General features: G+C 31.8%; 1 protein-coding gene across 3 annotated transcripts in view; it reads right to left on the reverse strand.

Moving 5' to 3' along the window:
- Positions 1–1,058: 1,058 nt before the first annotated feature.
- LOC124354366 (alpha-tocopherol transfer protein-like) overlaps positions 1,059–19,205 on the reverse strand; it is a 40,403-nt gene continuing 22,256 nt past the window's right edge. The window contains exons 2-8 of one of the 3 annotated variants that reach the window (XM_046804767.1): positions 14,361–14,454; positions 10,526–10,682; positions 7,153–7,405; positions 6,298–6,408; positions 3,192–3,300; positions 2,086–2,087; positions 1,059–1,420 (exon numbers count right to left, since the gene is read on the reverse strand). In XM_046804767.1, the coding sequence (XP_046660723.1) occupies positions 1,361–1,420; positions 2,086–2,087; positions 3,192–3,300; positions 6,298–6,408; positions 7,153–7,405; positions 10,526–10,682; positions 14,361–14,451 (783 nt within the window). In that variant the 5' untranslated portion in view covers positions 14,452–14,454 and the 3' untranslated portion in view covers positions 1,059–1,360. The remainder of the gene's footprint in view (positions 1,421–2,085; positions 2,088–3,191; positions 3,301–6,297; positions 6,409–7,152; positions 7,406–10,525; positions 10,683–14,360; positions 14,455–19,205) is intronic. The other 2 variants (XM_046804765.1, XM_046804766.1) reach the window with 2 other exon arrangements.

A 19,205-nucleotide genomic window follows, 5' to 3' on the forward strand; every position in this document is an offset into this window, starting at 1 on the left:
TTCAATTGGTATCATACTGGAATTGGTGGTGAAACCCTGTAATCCATCTGGTTTAATTCATTAATAATATTTGTGGACTGTTCAGGCACACTGAATTTTACTGACTGTGTTAATAACTGATACCATTGCAGAGTTAAGCTTCGCTAGCAACAATTTTGGTGGATTACGTCATCATTGTAAAGCAACATTTTTATCAACTCACAAATGAATTTGCTGAAATGAGTGAGATGAAAATGAATTTTTTAAATGCATTTAATGTTGTACATTGGTTGAATTTCAGTATCAATCCACTAACAGATTGGCATATTGGCTGAGCCTAAGTGAAGTATTTCTTACAGGTTTGTAATCCAAAAGGCAGTGTCTTTTTGTTACCATGTGCACAAAATAACAGCCAAACTGATTAAGCTAAAAGCTTGAAATTTTCCACAAGCAATAATAGTCACTGAATTTTGCTCCTAGGGAAGGACACTTTTTAAGGAAAACTTATCCCTTGAAAGGTAAAAAGTTATTTTAGGACAGGTATTAAAGGCTTATAACCTAAAAAATATACAACTTAGAGCAATAGTTTCCTATGTCTTACTTTGTGTAGTTTGCAAAATTCCAACAGATTTAATAAAACTGCAATTCATGTCATTACTTTAATTATGTAATGTAATGAAACTTTTCATCAAGCATGCTATAAAAAAATATTCAACTAATCTCTTAACAGCAGTTCACAATACTGGCAATTTTCACATAAATGTTGGCCCTTAGCCTAAAATTTGACCAGGGCTCTTTAACTTAGAATGCTCTTCCTGCAATCCAAACACTATGGAAATAAAATTAAGTAATTTCCTATATGTATGCTAATACCAGATTTCTTCTTACCTGTATTTAAAATAACAGGTTGATATTATTATTTCGTTACAGAAAATATTTTAACATTTCAAACAATGGTGATGGTAAAAAGAATACTAAATTTAGTACTGGATTAAATTATATAAAGGACTTGAATATTGTGTAAAAGTACCTTTGGTTGAATGAAAAATAATAAAAGAAGGTAAAAAATAACTCAAATATTATAAAAACTAAAAATATTTATTTTCTAATACTAATATTATTATTACAGTAACCAAGTATAGTTATATAGATGCTCTCTGCTCAAAAAGTCAGATACATTTTTCAAGCTTAAATTACTTGTAACATTATTCGTATAGTTTACATTTTTCCTTGAAATTACCAATTCTGGAAAGTTTTGCTATTATGGAGTGGTTTTTTTTTTTTTAATATTTATAATTTTAATCAATGTCCAGTTTCTTGAAGGACCCTTGGATGCTGAAGGTGTCTTCTGTTTTTCCCTGACGCTTCGATTCATCATTCCTTAATTTCTCGTCTTGTTTGAACCAGTCTGCATTCGTACGGATCTCCTCTGTTGTTTTTTCTATTGAAATGAAGAAACTGTGTTATTTTTAATTCTCTAAAGTAGAGTAAAATAATATATTACAGGTTGTAATATTGTAATAACAACACATTGGTCTGGATGAAGCAATTACGCCAAAAGATAAAGAAGTTAGGTGATGTTGGGATTAATTTGACTAAATCTACTTTAATTATTATTTTATTGGAATTTCCTCTTACCACTGCAATCCACAAATTCTCCCACTGGTTAGAGTTCCTAGTCAATAGAACTCTTAAAGGATCAAATTTTCAAAATAACCTAAAGACCTATTTTAAAACTTTTTTGAAAGTTGCTAAAATTGTTTTGATAATTAGAAACTGTTTAATGTGTTTTTATGTTGATAAATCTAATTACTGTCACTCAGTCAGATTAGACACACAGTTTTCTTAATTTTATAATTAGATAAATTGCATCTGTCTTAGACATTTCATCTGTTGAAATGTTTCATCATTGACTATGTATTGTGTAAAACATAATAAAAAAACAAACAAGTCAAGCAGTAGGCACAGAGAAACCTGCTCTGGAGGTGTCCAGACCACATATATCCTGGACCAAACACCAACAGATCAGTGCAATAGGGGGTGGGGGGTTGAAACTACCGGGAAATGTTCAAAATATTAGGTTCTAAACTCATTAGTGTATAGTACTTCTGAGATAGTAAAAAGGGGAAGAACTAAGATAGGACAGTGTTAACTGTCAAATTCTGTATTCACAGCTTGATTGCTATATTCGTGTTATCCTGATCAGCGTGCATAGAATCACTTTAACCTAAAGATTCTTTACAAGTAAAAGTAGCTATCACTGTAATGCTGAGGTTTGGGGACATGTGAGTATAGCCAACTTACAGCAGAATAAATAAGTGATTGCAGAGCCAATCTCTGGAAATCAGTAGACAGATTTTAATACTATTAGCACAAATCTGCACATTGTAATTAGGTTAAAATTTATTTTGATGGTATAGAAAAGGAAATAAATAGCTCCCAATTTTCAAGTAGACTAGAGTATTACTCTGTTAATCTAGAGTAGTACACTCCTGTACATACATTTCAATAGTAACACTACACAAACAATGATATTAGATATTTATTTAATAATAAATACAGAAATCTTTGTCAATCCAGCAAGCTAAGTTAGTTTTTAACTTAGTTAAGTTTCAAGCCTGATGGAAGACTTTACAACTTCAACTGATACAATTGGTGTGTCTATATCAGAATGATGTAAAGATTTTATTATATTATGTATACATTTCTACTTCGAATTTGACCTCAAATTGTTAAACACAAAAGTTTAAAATTTAGGTTTTTTCTATATTCTATTAAAGATATATATATGTATATAATTCTGTAACTCCATAAAATATTTAAATACTAATTCTTTTTTCCTAGTGTAATTATTGAAATACTATTTCAAAATCATTCAGTACTCACTCATTTCAATAAGTATTACCAAAAACTGTTGTAAATGAATAACTCAGTTCAATAAATATGCATGGCCTTAAAGATGTTCCCAGTAATTCAACATATTGTTTGTTTGTTTGTTCGATTAACATGTCTTGTGGGATTTTCATAGCTCCCAGTGGATCCTAGACCTTTCTCTGCACACCTTCCAAACTCCTCAATGGGTTGGAACCTCCCTAAATTATAATGTATACACGCTACTGAGTAAACCTCATATTCTATTTATATAATTTATATATTAACTCATTAATATGATGTTTGACACTATACAATAAGAATAAGAATTGATCTCTTACTTGTTAGGGTCTCCAAAGAAGCTTCTTCTCCTTGATAATCCTTCGGAAGGATTTCTCTTGGCACAAACTCATAAAGGTCCTTTACTTCTTCAGGGCTGTGCAGGTGGATCTAGAATTTGAGAAAACACAATTTTGTCCAATTAATGATTTAATTCAAATTTTCAGTACTATATTTCTGTAGACATGTAAAACAATGGTATTGAATTTTTAATTTTTCACATGTGATTTCATAGTTCTTTTTTTACATATATGAAGTGAAGCCCTGGCTGCTAGGCAATGGGAGTCCTTAAAATTGCAAATTGTCACCCTGTGACAAGCACTAGAACTGTAGGTTTAAAATACATCATACTTGACCAGCTAATTCTCTCTGCCAATTCCTCAAGTATCATTAACTCTAATATGGTGTGGAACTGTAATCAGACCCTTGATGATGAGGGGAAACACAACATACTCATCCTCCTCTGGGTACTGAGATATACCAGTGTTGAAAAGAACAATGGAGGTTATGAAGTAACCAGAAGGAACTTTCGCAGGCATAATAGCACCTTAACCAGATGCAAACTGACCAATGCATTATTTAAATGAAACTTATGGTAAGAGAAGACAACTAAGGAAAACCATGGGGCATTATAACGGTAGGTTTGAAATTAGCCAAAGAGTTACTAGGTAACTATGACTGTAGGCAAGAATAGCTGCTTCGGAACAGGCTAAGATTAAATACTTCTTTAACAGGACATTATTATCTTAATGAGTATCTGAGGTAGCTTCAATGTCTAGAGTAGATTCAGTCAAAGAGGACATGAAATATCTTATTATTTGTTAGTAGAATATGATGCACTAACTAGGAGGAGAGTAAATACAAGACAGCAATTAGATTAGAGTACAAGAGCTGTCCAATCTTGATCCTATTCAAATGAGTAGGTTACTTTCTGGCAGATTTGCTATAGGATTTTTCCCAATAGGGCAGGAGTAGGTAATATATCTTTTAGGTCACATTGCCTTTCTTTCCCCTAATTAAATACAAAATATTGTTACAACTGAGTTTTGCTAAAAATGTAAAATGCGATCTTTTTAAAAGAGAATTTGAGATTTAATTTTAACCTTAATATTGGTCTGTGATTGATTCAATATAACTATAAAGCCTTTTTAAACATTTTCTTTTAAGGCTGAACACATGATATTCAGTCATTATTGGTTACATCAATTTTAAAAGCGTGAAGCTAATGAATTTTGTAATTAGAAAATCTATTATATTTTTACACTTTGACTCCTTCTCACCTGTAAAAGTATTGCTTACTTTAAATTAGTTTGTAGTCTTGGCTGTTGCTAAACCTTATAATTTACTAGCCCAGCAATGGTTCCAGTTTTAATACTTGGTCTGACTATTATGGTATACATCCACATTACTATACTTGTTCACCTACAACCCTATGTTCTCTCTGCAATTCTTTACAAATAATTAGGGATGAAGTGACATGTTCAGTAATTTCTTTCACATGTCTGATCCATGTGAGTATCTATCTGGTCAGTTACTATTCCTAGATATTTTATGTCTGATTTCTACTATCAATATTTCTATATCCAACTTAATGGTCCCTAAGTTCAATCTCTTATTTTTTTCAAAATGGCACTACAGTGGTTTTAATGGTTAGTTACACTATTTGTTCAATTTCCTTGTGCAGTCCAGTTCAACCTGTATAAGATCATAGAGTAGACATTGATTCTGCATCTGGCAGTGATGATAATTCTTTCATTTTTATAGTCAAAGTATGTGAGTTCTTTTTTCTTAATGAACCAACGAGCTCATCCATAATCAGGTTCCAAGGGTGAAATAATCTTTCTCTGGGTTAGCCTCTTTTAAAATTTACTTTGATGATGTTTCCTCTTACCTGAGCCTCAAATATTCTTATATACAGCATATTAACTATCCATCATAGTCCACTCCTCTTCCCTCCAATGATCTTTTTATTGCATTGTGTGGAATGTAGGCAAATTCTTCTATTTTGTTCAGGAAAGCACATATCTCTGTTTGTTTGTTTTCAAACATCTTCTGTTTAGTCTTAGTCAGTTAAAAGAGGTTAATTAAAAAAGTCCCTCTATATCTACATACTGGCTGGAATGCAGTAGTGTCATTTCCAAATCCCCTGTTCTTGTATGATTATTTATTATTTTGTCCATAGTTTTGAGCAAAAATAAGGTTTGATTGAGTATTTTTTCTTCCCAACCCTGAGAATAAACATTACTTTGGCCCTTATCTGGTATGCATCAAGAGCTAAAGTGCCTCTCATCTACTTAATCAGACGATGTAACACTCTCTATGTCCATTTGTAGCAAATTTGAAAAGACTAACACCTGCTATATATAACACCTGCTATATATAACACCTGCTAATTCAAACAGGGATAAAGTTCCTATTCCCCACTCCAGTTTTTGTAGTATCATAATAGTTTTCACTTTTTTTCCAATTTACTTTTGATTTTTACATCTTGAACTAGCGAAGCTTAAATATCCGGAAAGTGAATGTTCAAGAAGAGAAGAGCTCTCTCTTACCATGGTTTTATGCAGCCTTCTTGCAGCAGAGATGAAGTGACTTCTTTGTAGAATCTTCTAAAGTTTTCTCTTTTAGCTTTCCTTATATCCTTACAATATAAAGTTAATTTATTTTATATCTACTTCAGTCCTGGTTGTTTGCAGTTCTGTTGCATAGCTTTCTTACTTTTTGTTACATTCCCATTAGGTGACCTTCCCTAATGTCAGATTTCCTTTGTTGAGGACAGTTGGATGAATATGCCTCTGTTACTGTCTCATTGAATTCTATGACTGTCCAATTAAATTCTAGGAAATTGCTGACCCACAGCTGTTTTGAGCCAAACTGAATTTTAACAATGTATCATATCTTTGGCTATGGTGTCCTTCTAAATTAAAGACTGAACTATGGATATTCAAACCATGTTCTAATCTAGCCTTTACATAAATCTAATGGAGTGGACCTACAAAGTACAATACCTAGTAAAGAGAAAAGACTGTAGCGTATAACACTATTTTATTTAGGTTTTAACTTTCTATTGAGGATGTTAGTCAGGATATTTTCAATCATCATACTTACATATTGAAAGTGCTGTTTGTGAATGAATGGCCTTATTATTGACATTATGTGTGTCATCACGGGGTTTACGTTGATAATATGAATTGACTTGAGACGAACTGGCATTGCTTCCTGAAATATAAAAAGAATAATATTATAAAGAGCTATTTAAAAAAACTTTTAAGACTTTTTAATGAAAATATGTCCGAAAAATAGACAAAATCTAAAATAATCCTTGAAAATTCTGTTTGACAGCTTAATTATGTGGAGCGGAAATAATGATTTTGAAGAATTATTAATTAATTTAAACTCAAGGTAGTTTTTAGTATGAGTAAGGTGTAAATCTCTGATTTGAGGGATAAGAAAATTGTATGATTTGTATCTACTGAGGTAATTTTGAAGCAATTGTCTAATGATGCCTGTGCTTATGGACATAAAAAAACTCAAAGCTCTGTATATATTATAATTTTATGTTAAACAATTACTTAATAATTTTGTATATTGCATTTAAAATTTATATCTAAAGAAATTTTAGCTATAATTTCTCATCAATATTTTGTGGAAACTGAGCCATGATATTTTTGTTTAGTTCTGAATATTTGAACAAAAATCAACTATGGTTATAACCGCACAGTTTTGGAAACAACAATGATTTCAAACTCCAAAAACTTTTACATCATGTATTTATGATGAGTTTATAAATGACTTTTTAACAGCTTAAACAACAATTGCGAAGAACTATTATGTCTATAAATTAAATTCACCCATAAACAAATTTTTATTATAATCTTGATACTTCAGATTTTAACCTTGAATAGTCTAGTCTGTCATGGCCTTAATTTCATGAATGAACCTTGAATGACTAGATAAGCTCACCTGTACATAGACAAAGTACTTCCTGACAGAGGATAGGTTTATCCTAGTTAGATGACTGAGGGTGACTCCTTGCATGTCGAAGAGGAAGACCATCCCAGAGGCAGTACTGTGAGAACGGAGGTGAGTATCTATCACCATGAACAGCAGCTTGATAGCATCGTCAAGATGGAACTGGGCTGGCTCTGTTATGTGGAGCTTTGCAAACAAAACGTAGTATCCTCGTTGAGTGGTCTTTGGCAACATACACATCCGGCTGTAAATATGTAGGGTTAGGTTGTTATATATCATTTTAGAAGTGGCGTAACTAGGACTTGGCTTTATTGAAATGAATTTGATTGAAGAGCACTCCAGGCAATATGGAATAAATCTGTATAAATGTAAAGTTAGATAGACTTAATTCAATGTAAAATGTTTTAATGCCCTTTGATTAAAGTTTGTTATCAACAATAAATGGTTTGAAAGGATAATAAGATTTTGGAAATTTGCCATTGTTATCCATTACAAAAAGTTACACTATGTTTAGAAGATTGAAATATACCCTCATCCTCAAGTTCGTAATATATAATAAACGTAATATATAAACATACACTTTAAATGTGCAATTAACTGCCACCCAAAAAGGTTTTATCATAATACCTTTGCTGGTATACCAACAGCTTGAAGTGCAGACTGGAGTAAATGAACCATGCGAAGGCAATGCAAAGAAGAGCATAAATCACATGTGTTCTGCTGCTTTCACAGGTGTCTGTGTGTTGTGACATGTAATTTGCCTTTTTAAGTGGCAGCCCATCGCCGCACTTTTTAGGTTTTAGGTGCATGTTTATGAGTTAAGCTTTTTGGCATCTAAGGAAGATGGTAGATTTCAATCCTTGAAACATAGTGTTATACTTCTTTAACATATAACAAAGGCAAATGTTTTAAATTCTATTTTACTTCTGTATTTAAAAAAGTTAAATTAATTGCTATTATACATACAGTATGTTAAAAAGATTTTTATGGAGTATTCTATCCCCCTCATCCTCTTCCCTTTAGTTACGCCACTGCATCTTAGCAAATTCCCTAGGAACTCAATATTGTCTCTGTAGATTACAATTTCGATCTATATGAATTATAACACTTTTATTATAAAACAACCTTACCCAAGGAGGTTAGTGATCATTAGTGACAATGATAAATTTGAGGTGGGCAAATATGTATTACCAAAAATTAGACAAGAAAACATTTTGCTACTGAGTGCAGCCAGTGACAAGCAGAGAAGCACAAGTTTCATGTTCAGATGAGAGCCATTACATTTGTTGGTATGTATTTAGCTTATTGGGTTAGAAGTTTTTTTATACAGGTTGAGTTCTTAATAAAGGTTATGGTTTTACCATAACTGTCTGGAGTCCAGTTAATCATTTTAAATATACTGATAAAAATGTACCAGGACCCTCTACATCGTCAATAGTCTTATAAGAGTGTTAATGTACAAAAAAGAATATTTATTTTTTGTCAAAAGTCCTTTATTTTGCTTTTTATATTAAAAATAGACTTTAAATAATTTTAAAATAGATGGATTCTATGTGTACATGTGTAAATGATTTAAGTGTAATGTTTATAATACTATAAGAAAAAGTATAATACAGGACAATCTTAAAAATTTAGTAAAATAGAAAATTTTCTCTGAGATTATAAAACAGCCTGGTTTATTGGGATTTTTAACCATAATATGCTGTATATACATTGACATCAAGTGTGTAAAAGAAATGAATAAATAAACTGAGTAATCATGAATTTGTTTTTAAAGTTTAGTCTAGTGAGACTCTATTATAGATACATTATAATTTTAGCATTGTGAACACAGATAAACACTTATTATATTGAATGATTTGAAAGATCTATATACAATTTAATTGTGTTACCGCAACTCTGTTATTGTTTATGATTTTAAATTTAATTTTACAATTTTACACATTAAGAGCTTTTCAGCATATGTATTTGCCCTGTTTGCAAAGTAGAAAATACTGTTGTGGAGATGTCGGTTCATATACAACATTAATAACTTTGTTTTTGTTTATCAATATGAATATAATTTTTACAACTGTATTCTAATGTATTCTAATCAATAATGTGAATGAACTTAATTTACTATCTCAAGCCACTATAACAGATGCTGCTTCTTGGTTCAGAACAAATGGATTTTTGCTCAATGAAAATAAAACTCAAAAGATGTTATTTACGTTAAGAACTATGGACAGCAATAATATTGACAAGGATAGGGTTTCCAGGACTAAATTTTTAGGAATCTACATTGATAATAAGTTAAGTTGGCAGGCTCATATAGATTATATATCCTCAAAATTATCAAGAGTTATATATCTTTTAAAACAATTAACAAGTTGTGTACCAAGTCACTATCTGAAAACAGCTTATTATGCTTATTTTCAATCAGTTTTTCGATATGGTTTAATTTTATTTGGCAACTGTTCTAGGATCGATGAAATTTTAATTCTTCAAAAAAAAGCAATTAGAGTAATAACAAAATCAGAAACAAAAGCTCACTGTAGACCTTTGTTCACTAAATTAGAAGTGCAAACAATCATAAACTTATATATATTTGATTTGATTACTTTCATTTTGAAGAATCATGACTTGTTAAAATTTACAAATGAAATTCATGACCACAATACTCGTAACAAGAATAAGGCAGTAATTGAGTATCACAGACTAAGCAAATCTTTATCTAGTCATATTGTATTGTCTATTAAAGTGTACAATAAGGTTATTCACCTTATAAATGAAAATTCAGTTAAGATATTTAAACACAAATTTTATAAGTGGTTACTCAACAATCCCTTTTATTCTTTAAATGAATTTTTTTTACTGTCTGTGATCAATTTTTAAACTAAGAATTTATTTTTATACTGTGCAACTGTACTTAATTATTTATTAACGTTTTATAATAAGTGTTTGTCTAATTTTATTAATAAATAAATTTATGTTTTGTTTATGTATGTATAACTTATATTGTTTCTATTGTTATTTTGATCTCTAGTTTTCATAGAGATTAAGTTGTTAAGATTTTATTAAGTAATACATTTTTAACTGTTTTTTATTTATTGACTTATTTGTTGTAACTTTAAATATCCTTATATTATTTATTTAAGTAGGTTAGTGACGTGGCAATACTGCTCAATATAAATAACTTTGTCAATGCTTTTGTAAGCCTGAACGACAATAAAACATATTCTTATTCTTATTCTAATATATGGGTAGAACAATTGAAAATCATCTATGATTTAATAGAAATAAAAACACTTCTAATTTAATGATATAAATAAAAATGTTGAGAATCCTTACTAAAGTATTACTGAATTGATGGACAAAAACTCACCAAACATTAAGGATGTGTTTGATGCCAGGACAGCCTAAGGATCTGTTATCGAAGAATTCAGGAACACTACTCTTCATGGTGTAGTAGGTCTCTATTGCCCTTTTAGTGTTCTCAAGCTTATAGTAACAGCTGTGCATGAATAGTTTTAGTTGGTCATCTGTCAAAGTAAACCAAAATATATTATGGTTTGTATTACAGAAAACTAATCCTAACTTGTTTAATAGAAATAAATAGTTCAAATATTAAATTTAGATATATTAGTTCTTTAGAGAAACATCTGAAACACTAAGTTTGCTACAGTCTCTTTCATTGAACAGAATACATTTTTCAGTAAGCAGATAGAAACAAACTTCTCTCAATAGTTCTACAATAATTAGCAGTTGTAGAAAAGTTATTCATTGAAAATATTTGTCATCTACTTCCAATCAATGTTCACTCAATGCAATTATGTCTACATTTACATAATGTCTAAGAGATTCCAGCTTAACTGTATTTAAAAATTCTGGCATGTTTTATGGAATTTACTTATTTTAACCACTGTTACATTTATGTAATTATTGTAATGGTCGGCCTATAAAATATTTCTAATACGTAATGTTTCTGGAGCTGACAATATAATGGTAAAATAAAATGAACAAATGAATGTCGTAGTGGCTAAAGTCGTGAGGTACGCAACAGTCACCATATGTAGATACAGCATAATTATATAACATATACTAAATATCATGTTTAAAAGTATGTATTTGTAGTTGCTGTTTAAGAACTACAACTAAGTTTGAGGTATTTAAAATTATTCCTGCTGTTGGGTTGATGATTATTACTGAAAGTGACTCAAGCTTATTTATAAAATAGCAGGATTTAGTATTTAATGGTCAACAGTGACATACTCAAGATTTCAGTTTGTAACCATCAACTCATATTTTATTCAGAAGGGAAGTTATGGTATGAAAGTTGTGATAAAGATTCAGAATGTATGGGAAATCACTATAATTTTGAGAAATGGATAAATGATTTCACTATACATAAACTGTACAAACAAAACAGCTTCTTTTGCCAGTGTACAGGGTGGCCCATATGTCAGTTTCCTCATAAATTGGGATTAGATTGGTAACAATGTTAAGTTGGCAGCAACACGGAGTAAGTTCATTGTTGTCTGTTCCAGTGGCTCGTGTAAAGTGACGCGCTTTGCATGTTGTTTGTTTGTGTGTGTGTGTGTGTTTTTTTTTTCATGTTTACAGCTCAACAACGAGTTTACATCCTTCATTTGTGGTGGAAGCGTAATAAAAATACTGTTATAATAATTGAAGAACTTAGTGGTAAATATCCAGGTGTCACAATACCCACTCGACAATATATTTGGAAGGTAAATACAAAATCTGAAAAAACAGGAAGCGTTTTAAATGCTCCGAAGTTGTGGTCGTCCATGATCAATTTACAAAAAGAAAACCTGCTGACAGTTGCTCAAACTTTTGTAGCCAGTCCTGGTAAATTGACTTGTAAGGCATCTGCTGGACTAGAAATATCAAATAGAAGCGTGCAAAGAATTTTAAAGCAATTAAAATTTAAGCCATACTGTCCATTTTTACTCCAAGCGCTTCACGAGGATGATTCCGATAGGCGATTGGAATTCTGTGAGACAATAACTATCCGTTTAGAGGCTGATCCAAATTTCTTGGGATAAATTTTGTGGTGTGATGAGGCATGTTTCAAACTAAGTGGACACATTAATCGGCATAACTGCGTGTACTGGTTGGATGTAAATCCTTATAACATAATCCAAGCAGAACTCAATGTGCCTGGTGTTATGGTAGGGGGAGGTATTTCGAGTAATGCACTGATTGGTCCTTATTTTCTTCAAGGAAATGTTAATTGAGAAAGTTACTTACTGTTGCTACAAAAAGTATTAGTTCCCGAGCTCAGAAACAATCCTGTTTTCAATATTCATTCACTCATTTGGCAACAAGATGGTACCTACCCCAGCACATTTTGGTATCCAAGTTTGAGATTTTTTAAATAACACATTTAATGAATGGATTGGTTGCAGTGGTACAATCGATTGGCCTGCACGCTCGCCAGATCTGACCTCATGTGATTTTTCACTGTAGGGTATTATAAAGGAGACTATGTATGCTTCTAAACCGCAAAATCTTGACGAACTCAGAAACCTAATTAGAAATGCATTTAAACTTGTTAATAACGATAAACCTTTATCACTAAAAATTTGTGATTCTGTTCTCAGTCTTGGTATGAAGTGTATAAAAAATCAAGGTGGACATTTCGAACAACTGCTATAACATTGTGTGGTAATATGTAAGGAATTTCATATAATGAATTTGTTTTCTTGCCTAAAAGTGTTTTATTCAGTTAACCTATAACACCTTTAAATTTCTCATATGTGCCACCCTGTGTGTTTTGGTCATCTTATTCTTAATAAAGTGCAAGAAGCTATATCCTTATTATTTTTCTTATATAACTTAGCTAATTGGATATATTTACTTTCCCAATCCAATTTGTTGTTTCTCTATCAGTGTCCAGAACATATTTAACTTGTTCTTGGTGCATTCATAAATGCTATTCTTTTGAGTAAATAATTCAACTTGCTTTGCTTGCTTATGCCTGATATTCGTCTCAGAAAATATATAACTTCAGGTCCGTTACTGTAAAACGTTCAGTACTGAATGTGGTTTACTAATATAACTTCCTTAATTTGCATCACATAGAGTATAGTGTTAAATATTAAAATTTTCCAAATTTTGGGCTTAGCCTAGATATTTAATGCTATTTTAAACAATTCTTTTCCAATTATCTGCAAATAATGTTTTGGGGGCAAGTTTTAATACAATTTTATAGACTGCACAAATCTAAAAAGTGCAGATGCCACATTTTTGTATTGCAATATGTACGAGTATATTTGTTTTAGCAGTAGTTGGAAAATGTTTCCCTGTTTTGATATAGATTTTGTATACATAATCAGCCTGTTGCAACGGTTCTCATGGTAGCACATATATATATATATATATATATATATATATGGCTCGGTATGCCATTTTGTTTCTTACGTATGCACGTTCTTATGTGTGGGAGATATTTTTTACTTGTGGAAGTTGAAAACCTACACCAGGAATATGTTCAGCCACGAGAGATTATCCTCGTTAGCTCTTAAATTAAACATTTTTAAAGGAAGTGATGTCTATAAATCAAGGTAAAGAGAAACTTAATTTTTCATCAAAATATCTTGTGTTGACATCGAGTAAATGTTGAACTAAACTCTGTTTATTTATGATGTTTGCTTTACTTTTGCTTACAGAATAAAACATTAGGCAAAATTCTCAATAAGTAGAAAATTCAAGTCTGAAAAATCTTCAAAACTAATCATTTAATGCTATTCTCTACATTGCACCCTGGAAGTCCATCCCTCAGAACCTCCAGTGGGCTTTGCTACTCCAGTTTGGAGTTACACTTGTGCCAATGTACCAAGTATTAGGTAAATATTGCTCCTAGCTTTATTCAAGTAGATATAATAATCAATCTCTAAAATTCTAAAACACAAAAAGCATAAAAAACTGCAATTTATGTTTTGAAATGTTTAGGCGTACTTGAAATCAATCTACCTTGGAAACAGATCTCTTCATCAGCGTAACCAATCAGTCTTTTCAACAAACAGAAGAAAGGGACAACATTTTAATAAAGCCTTTTATTTAGAGTAATCAAAGTCTTGGTAATACATATGACAACAAAATCAAACATATGCATACACAACTGGAAATATATTTTGGTAATAAATTATTTGGGGTTGTACTAATACGAATAAGAGTTTTATTAGAGTTGTACATACCTGGAATTCCTGTAGGAAGGTGGGATTGTTTCTGAACCCAATCCCGGATATGAGCAAGGTCTTCAGGTCTTAGCTTGATATGATCACCCATCTTCTGGAAAGAAAAAAAAATACTGTATCAAGAAAAAGACAACAGTAAATTATATCAGATATATTGTAGCTATGAGTTGAGTAATTAGGGAAGAGTAAGGAGTGAAGTATCTATAAGACATTAAAAAGTAAAAAATAGAGATCAACTTTTTAACAATAGCTGAGTATTTTCAAAGCCTATTTTATCATCCAGGGATTGAACAAATTTCAATTCTGTCAATCTCCCAAGAACATCTTGAGAACCAAATAGACTGAGAATTTTGCATGAGGTTTCCATTCTTCAAAGGCAAAATGGGTGATGGTGCATGTCTCCCAATGGCACCGAATTAAAACTGCCATCACACAGAGGGCTGAATCCTGTTCTGCCTGTCTTTCTGTCCTTTGCAGTATATCTCAAAAACAAATTGAGGATTGAACTTAACATTTGGAATGAAACTTCACTTCTTCATAGACAACATGACATTTCATGATGTCCCTCCATACATTCCTCAGTGCAACATTATTCATGGATCTGTTTCTATCTGTCCATGTAATATCTCGAGAATGTCATGCGTTATATATTTGTAATTTTCCATAAAACTTTAGCAAAGCCTGTTATGCAACACTTAGTTTGCAGTACTCCTACCTTATTGATAAGTTATGTAGCCTATGCATATAGTTAATAATTTAATGTTTAAATCTACAAAAACTTGTCTTCATGTTGTTCTTTTTTTAACTAAAGCCATATAAAAATCAATCTATAGAGTCATTTGAACCTGTTTTGGAGCAACAATTACAAATGACTAACTCATGACCAAACTTATAATGCACACTTCTTGGATCCCTTCATTCTGTAATTTTTCTTCATAAAGGCGAATTTTCACAGAGACTTTGAATTGTGGAGCTATTTCTTTCAACTATGGGCCAAATTAGGCCTATAGCTATTTTTATAGATAAATAATACTTAGCATAAAAAGAAACAAAGAGGAAAATAAATAAATAAGAAAACAATTAAAGATGGGTGCTAGTATATCCTATAGATAACAGGTTATTTTCAGACATTTACCACCATTGAGAAATACAAAAAATAAGAAATACGTTTTGATATCTGCAATCTGATCTCTTCCTCAAGTGGATAACTACAATCATGGTTAAAACTAACAAATCACACCAGAGCGTTGAGCAACTATAGGCAAAAATCACAACAACCATGTAATGTGTCCTCCAAACACGCACTTATTAAAGCAAAAACACTTTCTTACAACTGAAATAAAGAATACAGGTCACAATAGGCCTGCACTAAATGACCAATCGCTGACAACTGAACAGTGGCCAAAAGTAAATTGCGATCTTCACGGCGGAAATAAGATGGCGGTAAATCTAGAAACAGGGTAGTTTTTTTTGTTGGGTCTTTCTAGATAAACTTGTCAAAATCATACTGAGACCTCACATTTTGTTTGATTCTTTAGGTTACCTGTTTAGTTCGTTTTTATAGAACTGACAGCTAAATAGGTCTAATTTACTATATACAGGTATGTCCTATTTGACAACTAACTCCTTAGTTGAACAGACCACCTGACCAGATAGCATTAGGAATTTACGTATTCGTTGTTTTTCATAAGTATAAATTCTATATAAACTTCTAAAATACACACAATTCTGATGTACAAATATGAAAGAGCAAAAAAATGTACAATTTAATTTCTAGGTGATGTTTTATTCAGTATAGGTAAACTTTTATGCCTTATTGCTTTCAAATGTAATTACATATTCATATAATATGATGATGTTAATTTTAAAACAAAAACATTTTAAGAATGAGAAAATATACTTTTAGCTCAAAATTTGATGCTATTAAACAATAACTATTTAAAGTGGCATCACCACATTGCCAGTCATGGAGTTTATTTAATACAATTAAAATAAAACATACAAACACGATCAAAGAAGAGTAGAGGAGTTTTTGTTACAACCTGAATACTTCTTTATTTTGTCACATTAGTAAATTAAAGTATGCCAAATTCTAAAGGTAAATGAGCTCTTAATTTTGGAGAGTTTACCTTGCCGGTTAATAATATTACCTTGCCGGTACCTCCTTGTCGAAAACGCCGCTTGTGGCCAGCGGACGCTGGTCAATCATATCTAAACTTTAGGCTAGTAGTGGGGAAAAGGGAGAAGGTGAATGAGTAGAAAATGAAGAGCGGAGAGGAATGTCGTCACAGTAACGACGCAATCACACAGTTGATGATCCGTTGCGGATGAGCTTGGCTAATTTAGAAGATAGTGACCGAATTCCGACAAGCAGGAGGTGTCATGATGACTGTGGGTTGCTTTACTACGTAATTTTCATAACGCTTTGGCTCTAAACTTCGAACTCAGAGGCAAGATTTTCCTAGATAATTTGTAAAGAGCTATAATATTAATTTTTTAAAACAAATTACCTCACTTGAATTCCATTTTTCCAAAGTTTTCGATATACGTCCAAACTCGTGACTTTGTAACAAAAACCTCATTGTAAATATTGAAACCAAACGTCGCAAACGTTGTTTACGTTACGGGCGTTTAGTTCGTTACAACTTTTATTATTCTTGATTTTACATTTACGGAAGTTACAACTTAAAACTACGATAAATATGGGTATTCTAACGACCTCCTGTCGTAGGCAATGTCAGAGGAGTACGGTATGCTTAGATGGTTTCAATTAGCGTGAGAACTGAAAATGGATCCTTTCAATCATTCGAAATATACAATATAATGAATGATTAAACACAAGATGAGACAACTCCATGGAACGTATCCGACCTGCTACCTCGTGGCCAAAGGCAAATAGGTAACCTATTTTGTTTTAAGGAACAGACTGTTTTAAGAGGTTAGCGTTCTGGTGAAGATAAGTTGATGATAACATTTATTTACTACTATTTAATCTTCGTACATTGCTGGATATCTATCTAATCATAATTTTAGTTGTAAAATATTAGACGCCACTGTGGTGATTTTTAACCACAAAAATAAAACCACCACAAACAAGACATGTAGACATGTATACAAGTATTACATTTAGACACAGATGTGTTCACATTTTTAACAACTTCCATCCAACAAGGAGACGCTAAGCTACAGATTATTTAGATTTCCAGAGCTGAGCGGTTGCCACATTCATGATCGGTCTGAACACATACAAACTTTCTCTGGAGTATATTCTAGGAACAAATCTGGTTATGTTTTAGAGACTCTATATAATAAACATTGGCCCGTCTCCTAGAGGTACAGGTGTCCAAATATAAGTTATCCCAAAACAGTAATTCCTTTCACTCGGTCTACCAGTATCCCTTAAACATGTACGCTTTTAATTTCTATTTCTATTTGAGTCTTTGTTAGGAGTAAAAATAGAAAGATTTATTTTATTATTTTTTTTAAATTTTAGTACTTGTTTCTTAATTTGAAGTTAACACAATCCTCAAAATCACCAAGGAAGGAGTAAGGCTGTAATCAACATTTTCTATATCAATGAGGAGCACTCAATAACCCAAAATTTTCTGCTTTAGATATGGCGAGCTGTGAGGTGTTTGTCACGTTTATACGAGTGGAGCTGTTTCGTTGAATGACTTTACATTCCTAGGGCTTTCCTTAGCAGAAAAAGTAGCAAGTGCAATAGGCTGCATGGTCTGCTGTGGCGAGGTAGCTCCTCCACCTACATCACACGACGGCTTAGTGGATCGAAAAGGATCGGCCTTGTGAGTACAGTGCCCAACCTATAATTAATTTCTTATACTTTTTATATTTCACCCACTATTTCCGTTTATGTTTCTGATAATCAATACAAATTGAATTACATAAATATTAACTGTTATTATTATGTTAACTATGATTTCAGAATTAATATAATATATCGCTATCGGTCACATTTTATAAGTAACCAATTTTCTCAATATTAATAGTTAATCTGACCAATTAATAGTCACCAACCAAGTAATTTAAGGTTTTAAGCCCAGAAACTGGAATCGAGTATTATTACAGTAGAAATAGAGCAAAGTTATGGAGCTGAAATTGTGCAGCTAGCCTCGTGCACTGCTGATACAAATTGCTGCTCCAGGGCTAGCTAGCCTCTCACACAGGCCCTAGTCTTCTTTGATTGGCCACGGCCGCTGAGGCGATGATCGCCGCTTGATCTGCTGAGCCAATGGTCGTCAGTAGTTTTTAAAATTACAAGTAGGTAACATCTTGGTCCGCGTCCTCTCTCTCACTTTAATTAATTCAATATTGTTAAGATCATCTTTTGAATTTTGTTTGTTCCTAAATTATTTAATATATTATTGTATACTATTAATTTAAAACCGATTGTATAAGTGAGTAAAGATTCGAAATTAAACTTATTTATTCAAATTAAGTCGCCACGTGAGTAATTCATTTACCTAAGGAAAAACCATCAGAAGTTCTGATTAATTGTTTAAGTGAGATTGGCGGAGTTACAAGGCTAGTTTCGATATCTATATTAGGTCTACTCGCTGTTGCTGCCGCATCATACCCTTTTCGTGACTATCAAAATATTATAGAAACTTGTAAGCACTAAAGTTAATTTTGGTTAAGTAAAATATGTTTGGTTTTGAAAAATTAAACTTCTCGATGTCATGATTTTACTCATGTCTGATTTTTACTCATGGTCATGATTTTACTCGTGTCATAAAAACGTAGCGTCTTGGTAGTAAGTCACACGGCTTTGAATATCGGATCAGAACGTAATAACAACATAAGTTTAAAATAACCAAATCTGACAAC

The sequence above is a fragment of the Homalodisca vitripennis genome, chromosome 2 (assembly GCF_021130785.1).
Source record: "Homalodisca vitripennis isolate AUS2020 chromosome 2, UT_GWSS_2.1, whole genome shotgun sequence".
NCBI classification, from domain to species: Eukaryota; Metazoa; Arthropoda; class Insecta; order Hemiptera; family Cicadellidae; genus Homalodisca; species Homalodisca vitripennis.